This window comes from Neoarius graeffei, chromosome 1 (genome assembly GCF_027579695.1).
Source record: "Neoarius graeffei isolate fNeoGra1 chromosome 1, fNeoGra1.pri, whole genome shotgun sequence".
Classification (NCBI taxonomy): domain Eukaryota; kingdom Metazoa; phylum Chordata; class Actinopteri; order Siluriformes; family Ariidae; genus Neoarius; species Neoarius graeffei.
Genome location: NC_083569.1, coordinates 128105928 through 128118530, shown reverse-complemented (window position 1 = coordinate 128118530; position 12603 = coordinate 128105928). Strand labels below are relative to the sequence as shown.

At 47.4% G+C, this 12603-nt stretch overlaps 1 protein-coding gene across 3 annotated transcripts in view; it reads left to right on the top strand.

Moving 5' to 3' along the window:
- Positions 1-3158: 3158 nt before the first annotated feature.
- mier1b (mesoderm induction early response 1b, transcriptional regulator) overlaps positions 3159-12603 on the top strand; it is a 36105-nt gene continuing 26660 nt past the window's right edge. For all 3 annotated transcript variants that reach the window (XM_060916935.1, XM_060916946.1, XM_060916925.1), the window contains exon 1: positions 3159-3213. In XM_060916935.1, the coding sequence (XP_060772918.1) occupies positions 3160-3213 (54 nt within the window). In that variant the 5' untranslated portion in view covers position 3159. The remainder of the gene's footprint in view (positions 3214-12603) is intronic.

The window sequence follows — 12603 nt, the reverse complement described above, 5'->3', positions numbered from 1 at the left end:
CACAAAAATTCAGATCACAATGTTTCCCGTTCTGATGTTTGAACATTGTGAACATTAACTGAAGCTCTTGATTTGTATCTGTGGGATTTGATGCATCGTGCTGCTGTCGAGGGATCGGCTGATTACTGAACTGCAGGAAACAGCTGCAGGTGGATGTAGGGATGTTCCTAATAAAGTGGCCGGAGAGTGTATATTTCAGCTCTTTCAGTTTTAGTGCACTATAATAGTGAATACAGTTTTTGTGTGGTACTTTTGTGCTGTTCTGGACAAACCTTATACACTGTGTGTGTGTGTGTGTTTAGGAGGTGATGAATACGACTGCAGCAGGTAATGATTCTGGACTCCTGGTGATGAACAGAACCGAGTCAGATGTGAGTGTGAAGAAAAAGGTTTGGCCTGTGCTGTGGAGGAGAAGAGCGTCGAACAGAGACGCTCGTAAAAACTGCTTCGGCTTTAAAATAGACCGAATCAGTGACCTGAGTGGAATGGGCTGTTAATCTGTCAAAAAGGGAAAAATATAAACTGCCATGGTCTGGAGATGACTGGAGATCATAAACGACAATGTTAACGTCTATCTGAGGAATGAATGTCATTTGCTCAGGAATGGATGGATGTGAGTCAGACTCACAGAGCTTCAGAACATCTTGTTGGTATCGAAGTGCCTTTTAACATTTGATTTTCAAACATGACAATTACAAATATTAAATAAACTGTGAGTTTGTAAGGGGTGAGGTGTGCTCATGGGGCCAATTCCTTGCAAATTTCCATCTGTTTGTGTCAGATTTTTTTTTTTAAATATGGAAATGGAAATTGGATGAAAATGGATTTTTACATGAACAAGACCATATTTAACCCCCTGGGAAACAGGACATGGTTAAAGCCAGAACGGAGTTCCTGAGTGCTGAACAAGTTAAAAATAATATTGATTTTTATTATTTTATTGACAAAAACGACAATTTGTTTATATTTATTTTAAATATTGCTTAGCCGTGTCAGTACATACAAGAAAAATACTGTTACAAATCCTGCTGTAAGGGAAAAAAGGAAATAGTTTCTCGAGTGCAGTTTTTTTTTTGACATAATGTTTATTTTATTTTACACAATGTTTTTCTCCTTTTTATGAAGGGTGCCAATAATTCTAACATGGAGTGCACCGTGTCAGTGTATATGATGGTTTTATGAATAAAATACTAAACAATGAGATTTGTCTTTATAAGGATGTAACTTGTTCTTTAAGATGTACATCTTTAACTTCTTTATATGTACACTACCGTTCAAAAGTTTGGGGTCACCCAGACAATTTTGTGTTTTCCATGAAAAGTCACACTTTTATTTACCACCATAGCTTCTCTAAAGAGCTCAACTGTTTTCAGCTGTGCTAACATGATTGTACAAGGGTTTTCTAATCATCCATTAGCCTTCTGAGGCAATGAGCAAACACATTGTACCATTAGAACACTGGAGTGAGAGTTGCTGGAAATGGGCCTCTATACACCTATGGAGATATTGCACCAAAAACCAGACATTTGCAGCTAGAATAGTCATTTACCACATTAGCAATGTATAGAGTGCATTTCTGATTAGTTTAAAGTGATCTTCATTGAAAAGAACAGTGCTTTTCTTTCAAAAATAAGGACATTTCAAAGTGACCCCAAACTTTTGAACGGTAGTGTATATATGGATTAAAAATAACGAAATTAAATGTTTCAGCATTAAGAAATACTATAAACAGAAATCAGTGAGCCATAATAAATTAATATAACAAAGTCGATTTTTGGGCCCTTGGCTTTATATATATGTATGTATATATAGACGTCTCAGGTCCAGTAAGGAAATGATCTGTAGGTTTTCCTGAGCATCTTACAGAACCAGCCACAGTTCTTCTGGACACTTTGATTGTCACACTCACTTCTTCATTTTACACCAAAACCCAGCAGCCTTCATTATGGTTTCTTTTTTCATCTGAAAAGTGTCTCTCTTATGGAATACGCTGCGCAGATACAAACTTTTTTCTGTAGCATTTAATTTTGTGCTAACCCCCCCCCCCCCCCCCCCCCCCCCCGAATGTTTGGACTCTAAAATGTTTTTGTAATGTTTTGACTCGATAATGTAGAAGTCATAAAATAGAACTCTATAACAAAGTTTGGATAAAACAAATAGGGGGGCTAAGACTTTTGCACAGGGCTGTATATATACTGTAATTGTTTACATTGCTCTCTATAAATGAATATTAGTCCATTGTTTAATATTGTGGAGCAGCACGGTGGTGTAGTGGTTAGCGCTGTCGCCTCACAGCAAGAAGGTCCTGGGTTCGAGCCCCGTGGCCGGCGAGGGCCTTTCTGTGTGGAGTTTGCATGTTGTCCCCGTGTCCGCGTGGGTTTCCTCCGGGTGCTCCGGTTTCCCCCACAGTCCAAAGACATGCAGGTTAGGTTAACTGGTGACTCTAAATTGAGCGTAGGTGTGAATGTGAATGGTTGTCTGTGTCTATGTGTCAGCCCTGTGATGACCTGGCGACTTGTCCAGGGTGAACCCCGCCTTTCGCCCGTAGTCAGCTGGGATAGGATCCAGCTCGCCTGCGACCCTGTAGAACAGGATAAAGCGGCTACAGATAATGAGATGAGATGAGACTAGCTGCTGATTTTGACATTTGATATGGTTTAATAAAGAATGTGATTTAAAACTCTGTTCATAACTCATCTCTGATTCTTTTTGTTCATGGATATTTCACACTGGGTCATTTGTGCCTCAATAATATTATTAAAAAGGGGAAATATTTATGAAATATGAACTCTACATGAAAATCTGCAGAGTGACAAAAATAAATCAGTCAATAAAATGTCAAAACGAACAAAGAGATAAATAAAATTATTATACAATTAAAATGACCATTTAAAATTAATTTGTAAAAAAAATCATTATTAATTTTTGATTTATAGAAATGTAAAATTTCCAGATGTAATCAGGGTTGTGAAAACATGCTCTTTTACATGTAGAATAACTCATTTCACTACAAATAGTGTCATTAGTTGATTTTGAAATGAAGAAGCTGTGCTGGAGGATCCAGTGGTGGTGTTTGTTGGGGCTCTGCTCTCCGCTCTGGGTTTAAAACGCTTTAGTATTTACTCACTCTGCCCCTCAGGAGGCAGCCAGGTGCTGCGCATGCGCAGCTACATCCGGGAACTGCGGCCGGGCAGAAGAGCCAATATGGCGGAGGTAAGAAAGGAAATTCTCAATGATTTTTCCTCTTAAAACAGAAACAAACTAAAAGCGGATATGTAAATGGTGTTAGTGTGCGCAGCCTGTGGGAGATGGACATCAGCGCTGTAGGCTGTGCGGGTTTTATTCCGCAGCGCTGTTTAAGTCTGATGGCTTTAGTTCTTAAAACTTGTTGGATTTGACTGTTTTGGTGGTGTAAACTTGTAGCCAGCTCGCGCCGCTGCCGGGGTTAGTGGCGGAGTTATCCCGGGGTTAGTGGTGGCGCTATCCTTGGGCTAGTGATTGAGTTATCCCGGGGTTAGTTGTGGAGTTATCACGGGTTTAGTGGTGACGCCATCCAGGGGTTAGTGGCGGAGTTATCCTGGGGTTAATTGGTGTAGTTATCCCGGGGTTAGTGGTGGAGCTATCCCAGTGTGATTGTGAATCTATCACGGGGTTAGTGGTGTAGTTATCATGTGATAATAGTGGAGCTATCCCGGGATTGGTGGTGTGGTTATCCCAGGGTAATTGTGAATATATCCAGGGGTTAGTGGTGTAGTTATCCCGGGATTGGTGGTGTGGTTATCCCAGGGTAATTGTGAATCTATCCCGGGGTTAGTGGTGTAGTTATCCCGGGATTGGTGGTGTGGTTATCCCAGGGTAATGGTGTAGTTATCCCAGGGCAGTGGTGGCGCTGTCCCGGGCTCAGTGTGGGCTGAGCTGTGGTGGAGGTAGAGCGGTGTTTTCCTGAGCAGAAGCTCTGTGCTGGAGTTGTGTGGAGTGATGCTGCTCAGTGCTAGCAGTGTTAGCAAAGCTAACTCTCTCTGTGGAGAATCAGCTGAGGTAAAAACTTCACACGCGGGAAAATAAACCCACATCATGTTGGAGTTTACGCTCAAATAGAGCCGTTTAGCTCGGGATAACAATCACAATAACAATAAGTGTGTGTGTGTTGGAGGAAGTTGAGGTGGTCACGTACACGCTTTGGCAAATTAAAATCCAAATGCAGAGATTTAATACACAATATTACACTTTACTCCTGGACTCCGACATCACTCCAACGTCACTCCGACATCACTCCAACGTCACTCCGACACACTAACAGTACTTTCATACTCACATTAACTAACTTATATTCCAACATTACTCTTATAGTGGACAGTCACTCCTTGTTTCTGCTGTTATTCTCTTATGTTCTCACAGAATCTTCCATGACCCTCCACTGCTCTCCTCTCACTCCACTCCTAACTCTCCACTCCTCTCACTCCACTCCTCTCCTCACACTTGTCCCCTCTCACTCCACTCCTCTCCTAACACTCCTCCTCTCCTAACACTCCTCCTCTCCTAACACTCCACTCCTCTCCTCACATTCCACTCCTCTCCTCACATTCCAATCCTCTCCTCACACTCCTCACATTCCACTCCTCCCCTAACTCTCCTCTCACTCCACTCCTCTCCTCACACTCCTCTCCTCACACTCGTCTCCACTCCTCTCACTCCACTCTTCTCACTCCACTCCACTCCTTCTCTCACTCCACTCCACTCCTCTCACTCGTCTCCACTCTCCTCTCACTCCACTCTTCTCACTCTCTTCTCACTCCACTCCTCTCACTCCACTCCCCTCCTCTTCTTTCACTCCTCTCCTCTCACTCCTCTCCACTCCTAACACTCCACTCCTCTCACTTGTCTCTGAACACTCGTCTCCTCTCACTCCACTCTCCTCTCACTCCACTCTTCTCTCTCTCTTCCCACTCCACTCCACTCCTCTCACTCCACTCCACTCCTCTCCTCTCCTTTCACTCCTCTCCACTCCTAACACTCTACTCCTCTCCTCTCACTCATCTCCTCTCACTCCACTCTCCTCTCCTAAGACTCCATTCCTCTCCTCATGCTCGTCTCCACTCCTCTCTCCTCACACTCCTCACACTCCACTCTCCTCTCACTCCACTCCTCTCCTCTCCACTCTTCTCACTCTTCTCTCTCTCCTCTCCTCACTCTACTCCTCACACTCCTCTCCTCTTCTAAGACTCCACTCCTCTCCTAATTTTCTTCTCCTCTCCTCACACTCCACTCCTCTCCTTCCACTCCACTCCTTCCACTCCACTCTGCTCCTCTCACTCCTCTCCTAACTCTCCTCTCCTCACACTCCTCTCCTCTCACTCCACTCCTCTCCTCGCTCTCCTCTCACTCCACTCTGCTCCTTCCACTCCACTCTGCTCCTAACACTCCTCACTCTCCTCTCCTCGCTCTCTTCTCCTTTCACTCCACTCTGCTCCTTTCTCCTCTCCTCACACCTTTCCTCTCCTAACTCTCCTCTCACTCCACTCCTCCTCTCACTCCACTCCTCTTCTCTCCTTGCTCTCCTTTCACTCCACTCCGCTCCTTCCACTCCTCTCCTAACACTCCACTCCTCTCTTCTCTCACTTTGCTCCTCTCACTCCACTCTGCTCCTCTCACTCCACTCCTCTCCTAACACTCCTCCTCGCTCTCCTCTCCCTCCACTCTACTCCTCTCCTAACACTCCTCCAGTCCTCTCACTCCACTCCTAACACTCCTCCTCACACTCGTCTCCACTCCACTCCTCTCCTAACTCTCCTCTTATTCCACTCCTCTCCTAACTCCTCCTCTTCTGTCACTCCTCTTCTCTCACTCCTCTCTACTCCTAACACTCCTCTTCTCACTCGTCTCCTCTCACTCGTCTCCTCTCACTCCACTCTCTTCTCACTCGTCTCCTCTCCTAATTCTCCTCTCCTCATACTCCACTCCTCTCCTCACACTTGTCTCCTCTCCTCTCACTCCACTCCTCTCTCTCCTCACTCCACTCTCCTCTCCACTCCTCATACTCCACTCCACTTTTCTCACTCTCTTCTCCTCTCCTCTCCTAACTCCTCTCATTCCACTCCTCTCCTAACTCCTCTCCTCTCACTCCTCTCCTCTTATTCCACTCCTCTCCTAACATTCTTCTCCTCTTCTCTCCTCTCACTCCACTCCTCTTCTCTCACTCCTCTCTACTCCTAACACTCCTCTCACTCGTCTCCGAACACTCGTCTCCTCTCACTCCACTCTCCTCTCACTCGTCTCCTCTCCTCTCCTAATTCTCCTCTCCACACTCCACTCCTCATACTCTACTCCACTCCTCTCCTAAGACTCCACTCCTCTCCTCACACTTGTCTCCTCTCCTCTCACTCCACTCCCCTCTCTCCTCACACTCCACTCTCCTCTCCACTCCTCATACTCCACTCCACTTTTCTCACTCTCTTCTCCTCTCTCGTCTCCACTCCTCTCCTCTCCTAACTCTCCTCTCATTCCACTCCTCTCCTCACTCCACTCCTCTTCTCTCACTCCTCTCCTCTCACTCCTCTCTACTCCTAACACTCCACTCTTCTCCTCTCACTCGTCTCCGAACACTCATCTCCTCTCACTTGTCTCCTCTCCTAATTCTCCTCTCCACACTCCTCTCCTCATACTCCACTCCTCTCCTAAGACTCCACTCCTCTCCTCACACTTGTCTCCTCTCCTCTCACTCCACTCCACTCTCCTCTCCACTCCTCATACTCCACTCCACTTTTCTCACTCTCTTCTCCTCTCCCCTCACACTCATCTCCACTCCTCTCCTAACTCTCCTCTCATTCCACTCCTCTCCTAACTCCTCCTCTTCTCTCACTCCTCTCCTCGCACTCCACTCCTCTCCTAACACTCCACTCCTCTTCTCTCACTCCTCTCCTCTCACTCCTCTCTACTCCTAACACTCCACTCTTCTCCTCTCACTCGTCTCCGAACACTCATCTCCTCTCACTTGTCTCCTCTCCTAATTCTCCTCTCCACACTCCTCTCCTCATACTCCACTCCTCTCCTAAGACTCCACTCCTCTCCTCACACTTGTCTCCTCTCACTCCACTCCTCACACTCCACTCTCCTCTCCACTCCTCATACTCCACTCCACTTTTCTCACTCTCTTCTCCTCTCCCCTCACACTCATCTCCACTCCTCTCCTAACTCTCCTCTCATTCCACTCCTCTCCTAACTCCTCCTCTTCTCTCACTCCTCTCCTCTCCTCGCACTCCACTCCTCTCCTAACACTCCACTCCTCTTCTCTCTCACTCTCCTCTCACTCCTCTCTCCTCCTCTCACTCGTCTCCGAACACTCATCTCCTCTCACGCCACTCTCCTCTCACTCGTCTCCTCTCCACACTCCATTCCTCTCCTCCTCATACTCCTCTCCTCTTCTAACTCTCCTCTCACTCCTCTCCTAAGTCTCCTCTCCACTCCTCATACTCCACTCCTCTCCTAATTTTCCTCTCCTCTCACTCCTCTCTACTCCTCACACTCCTCTCCTCTGACTCCACTCCACTCCTCTCTCTCCTCACACTCCACTCTCCACTCCTCTCCTCTCCTAACACTCCTCTTCTCTCACTTCTCTCCTCACACGCCTCTCACTTCTCTCCTCTCCTACCACTCCTCTCAGCTCTCTCCACTCCTCTCCTCATACTTGTTTCCTCTCCTCTCCTCTCACTCCACTCCTCTCCTCTCACTCCTCTCCTCTCCTAAGACGACTCCTCTCCTGTTCTACCGCTACTCTCCTACCACTCCTCTCCTGTTCTGATGCTGCTCTCCTAACATTACTCTCATATTCTCTCATCGCACTCCGATTATAATATTACTCCCCTATTTAAAAATTACTCCAAAAATTTCCCGTGACTACATTACGATTATACGATAACATGACACTGATTCTTCCATTACACTCCTGTTATAACATTGCTCTCCCATCATGACCTGACTCCCCCGTTATGATCAGGGGTGGATCCAGGAAAATGGGAAGGGGGGGTGCGTTAACCCAGTAAGGCGGGGAGTTCGGGGGGCCACCAGAGTCCCTTGGAAACTCTGCAGTTTTTAAATGCCTGGAGATGCATTGTGAGCTGTTAGAGACATGTTGTAAATTAAATCTCTGAAAGAGAATTACAGTATCAAACATGTTTTAATACTAGGAACTTTGAAAATCGTTTTATTAGTCACTGAAAATGATATTGTCAGAGTTGCAGGTTTATGTGTAGAACATAAAACTGATGGAAGGTAATATTTATGATAGTTGCATTACCACATGACACACTACAGTCTAGTCCACTGACCACAAAATACCTTCTATCAATAAATTTATTACTGTTTTAGTAACTGCAGTCTGAGCTCACTGGGGAATTTATTCAGACTGTCACAGGACAGAAAAGTCTGAAATGTTATCTGTCCATCCAAATTTCAGTCTGTCTGAATGATGGGCCAAAGGCTGGGAACAATGCGGCTGGGAGTCCGGGGCCCATCTTATGGCCCCAGAAGCTGAAGGGCTTTAGTTGCATGGAGACGGCTTCTCAGCTATTTCCAGGCACGTTTTGTGATCTTCAAAGGCCCAATGACCCTCAAGTTTCAAGTTTATTTGTATAATGCTGTGGCAGTTCGTAAGAGTGGGAGGAGCACAGAAGACGGCAGGACAGAACTGTTTTGAAATTCTTTTATTTTACACACTTTTCAGTGGTCTCCAAGAACACATAGACAGACACTTGCACATATACACATCTGGTGTCTGGTTCGGGAGAGAGCCCTCCTCTGCTCTCGCTCTCTCCTTAAATAGGGCACGGTCACTGGGGAAGACACACAAACATGTTAATTAACATCAGGTGCAGTGATTCTGCCACTCACCTTCCCTGACTCCGCCCTCCAGTCACAGACTGATGCTTGACCATGCCCCCGCTGCCACATACCCCCACTGCCTGACTCAGGCCATCCGGCCTGCAACCAACTCCCCCCATTAAAGGGCTGGAGTGCCAGATACCAACGGGTGATCCGCGCGTTGGCATCCTTCATGCGGTGGAGCCACTGGAGGGGCGCGTGGTCCGAACAGAGGGTGAAAGGGCGTCCCAGCAGGTAGTAACGGAGGGCGAGGACTGCCCACTTGATTGCCAGGCACTCCTTCTCAATAGTGCTGTAGCGCCCCTCCCGCACCGACAGCTTCCTACTGATATACAGCACGGGGTGGTCCTCCCCCTCCACCTCCTGGGACAAAACAGCCCCCAGCCCTCTGTCCGACGCATCCGTCTGTAACATAAAGGGGAGAGAAAAGTCAGGGGAGTGTAAAAGTGGCCCCCCGTACAGTGCAGCCTTCACCTCAGAAAAAGCCCGCTGGCATTGCTCCGTCCACTGGACCGGATCTGGTGCCCCCTTTTTAGTGAGATCAGTCAGCGGGCTGGTGATGTCCGAATAATTAGGTATAAACCTATGATAGTAGCCAGCCAGCCCCAGGCACTGTCTCACCCCCTTTTTGGTCTTGGGCCTCGGGCAGGCCGCAATTGCTGCTGTCTTGTTAATTTGGGGATGCACCTGCCCGTTGCCCAAGTGGAAGCCCAGATACCATACTTCCACCTGCCCAATCGCGCACTTCTTCGGGTTGGCTGTGAGACCCGCTCACCTCCGCGACCTAAGGACGGCCCTCAGGTGTTGTAGGTGTCGCGGCCAGTCATTACTATAAATAATGATGTCGTTGAGGTACGCGGCCGCATAGGTGGCGTGGGGGTGGAGGACCCTATCCATTAGCCACTGAAACGTAGCGGGCGCCCCAAACAGCTCAAAAGGAAGTGTGACAAATTGGTGTAAGCCGAATGGTGTGGAAAAGGCAGTTTTTTTTCTTGGGATAATGGAGTCAAGGGGATCTGCCAATAACCCTTTGTCAAATCCTGTGTTGAGTAAAAGCGAGCCGTGCCTAGTCAATCGAGCAACTCCATCAATACGAGGCATTGGGTATGCGTCGAATTTAGACACCGCGTTGACTTTTCTATAGTCTACACAGAACCGGACCGACCCGTCGACCTTGGGTACCAAGACCACTGGGCTGCTCCAGTCACTGTGGGACTCCTCGACAATGCCTATTTCGAGCATGGCCTCAAGTTCTTCCTGAACCACTTTTTTCTTGTGTTCGGGTAGCCTGTAAGGGCGGCTACACACTACCACCCCCGGGGGCGTCTCAATGTGGTGCTCTATGAGGTTGGTGCAGCCGGGCAGGGGTGAGAACACGTCTGAAAACTCAGACTGCAACTGGGCAACCTCCGCGAGTTGGGTCGGGGAGAGGTGGTCTCCACAGGGGACTGGAGAGGTACGTGATGCCAATGCTCCCTTTTGGACCTCCGGCCCCAGCTCCGCCTTCTCCGCAACCACCGACACCAATGCCACGGGGACCTCCTCGTTCCAGAGTTGGAGCAGATTGAGGTGGTAAATCTGTAGCGCCCCACCCCTGTCCGTTCGCCTCACCTCATAGTCAACGTCCCCAACTCGCCGTGTGACTTCAGAGAGTCCTTGCCACTTGGCGATCAATTTGGAGCTCGATTTGGGCAACAGTACGAGTACTTTATCTCCCGGTGCGAACTCCCTAAGGCACGTACCCCTGTCATACAGGCGGGTTTGCCGTTCTTGGGCCTGCCGCAAATTCTCCTGGGTTAGGTGTGTGAGTGTGTGGAGTTTTGTGTGCAGGTCAATAACGTATTGAATTTCATTTTTACTTGGTGAAGGTCCATCCTCCCAATTTTCTCGCAGCGCATCTAGAATGCCGCACGGCTTACGCTCATATAACAATTCAAAGGGGGAGAACCCCGTGGAGGTTTGGGGAACCTCTCGCACTGCAAATAACCAGGGTTCGAGACATTTATCCCGATTATGTGCGTCCTCACTTATGAATTTTTTAATTATATTCTTGAGGGTGCGATTGAACTGTTCAACTAAACCGTCCGTTTGTGGGTGATACATGCTGGTGCGGATCGGCTTAATACTCAACAACCCATACAGTTCGTTCAGTGTATGTGACATAAACGAGGTGCCTTGGTCAGTCAGAATCTCTTTCGGGATTCCAACTCGGGAGATGACGTGGAAGAGTGCTTCCGCAATACTGCGTGCTGAGATATTGCGAAGAGGCACTGCTTCCGGGTGTCGCGTTGCATAGTCCACCAGAACAAAAATAAAGCGGTACCCTCGTGTTGACCGATCTAATGGCCCGACGAGATCCATCCCAATTTTTTCGAACGGGGTCTCGATTAATGGGAGAGGGCGCAAAGGCGCTTTTGGAATGGCCGCTGGATTTACTAACTGGCGTTCGCGGCATGCTGTACACCACCTACGGACATTGCCGCGAATCCCTGGCCAATAGAGCCGGGCCATTATTCGGGCTAGTGTCTTATCCTGCCCTAAGTGTCTAGCCATGGGATTAAAGTGAGCCGCCTGGAATACCAATTCCCGGCGGCTCTTTGGAATCAAAAGCTGCGTGACTTGCTCTTTAGTCTGAGTGTCCTGTGCAGTGTTTCCGCTATGTACAATTGGCTGCGGCGGGCTGCCGCACCTTGATTTTTGCTGCCGCACCTTCAGGCATTGAATGCGCATTTCGACCACACAAGGCGGTAGCGCCGTAAGCGGCAGCGCTGCTAACAGTAGAAGAAGTGAACACACACACAACATGGACGAAGACGGGGAAGAGGAAATATTTTTGCCCCCAGACAAATTCAAGGCACGGATTTGGGAGCATTTTGGATTTACCAAACAGGTAAAGGCGGACCTGGACATGACACACACAGTATGCAAACACTGCCGAATGAAAGTTAAGTACTGTGGCAATACTACAAATCTGCACCTCCACATGACCCGACATCATGCTAGCATTTCGCAAGTAAAGAATGCTAGTGTAGCACCTCCGATTTTCCGCGATCGCGGACCAATTGATTCGACTCTGAATCGACTCGCGTGCAGGAAGCGACTCGAGCGTGCTGTGTGTTTCGGTTTGGTGGATGTAAGCCGCTACACTGAGCGGTCATGCTACAGAAATGCCGTATGTTCTGGATATTTGGACCACTGAACAAAAAAGGGAATGAACGATGTGTGAAACTAGTTATTTATATAATTACCTAATCACTTCCTAAGCGCCAGGTCTGTGTTCTCCATGCTCGGGGGAGTTTTGTGATTTGTCCGTGCACCTGCGAAGGGTGTTGGGTTTTTAAAAAAAAAACTTTTTCTCTGTCTGTGTATTTCAGACAAACGAATGAGTTTACGAGTATGTTTTCAGTCGTATACATCCCTCGGGCAATGGGTTTGTTATTTATTTAATTTCTCCCTCCTTACCCTCCTTTTTCCTCGTTTTTAAATCCATGCAGTGTGAAACCAAACCGAGCAGCAAACGAACCAACAAATCAATTTCTCTCTGATTCATTATAATGTGAAGGAGGATGATGATGATGATGATGATGATAATAACAACAACAATAATAATAATACATTTCTATTTGACGTGTGTAATACTTTACTAAGGCTATAATCCACAACACTCAGCTGTGTGTAAATTTTATATGTTGAAAATCTAAAAATGCCAATTTAGTTGTCATTTTG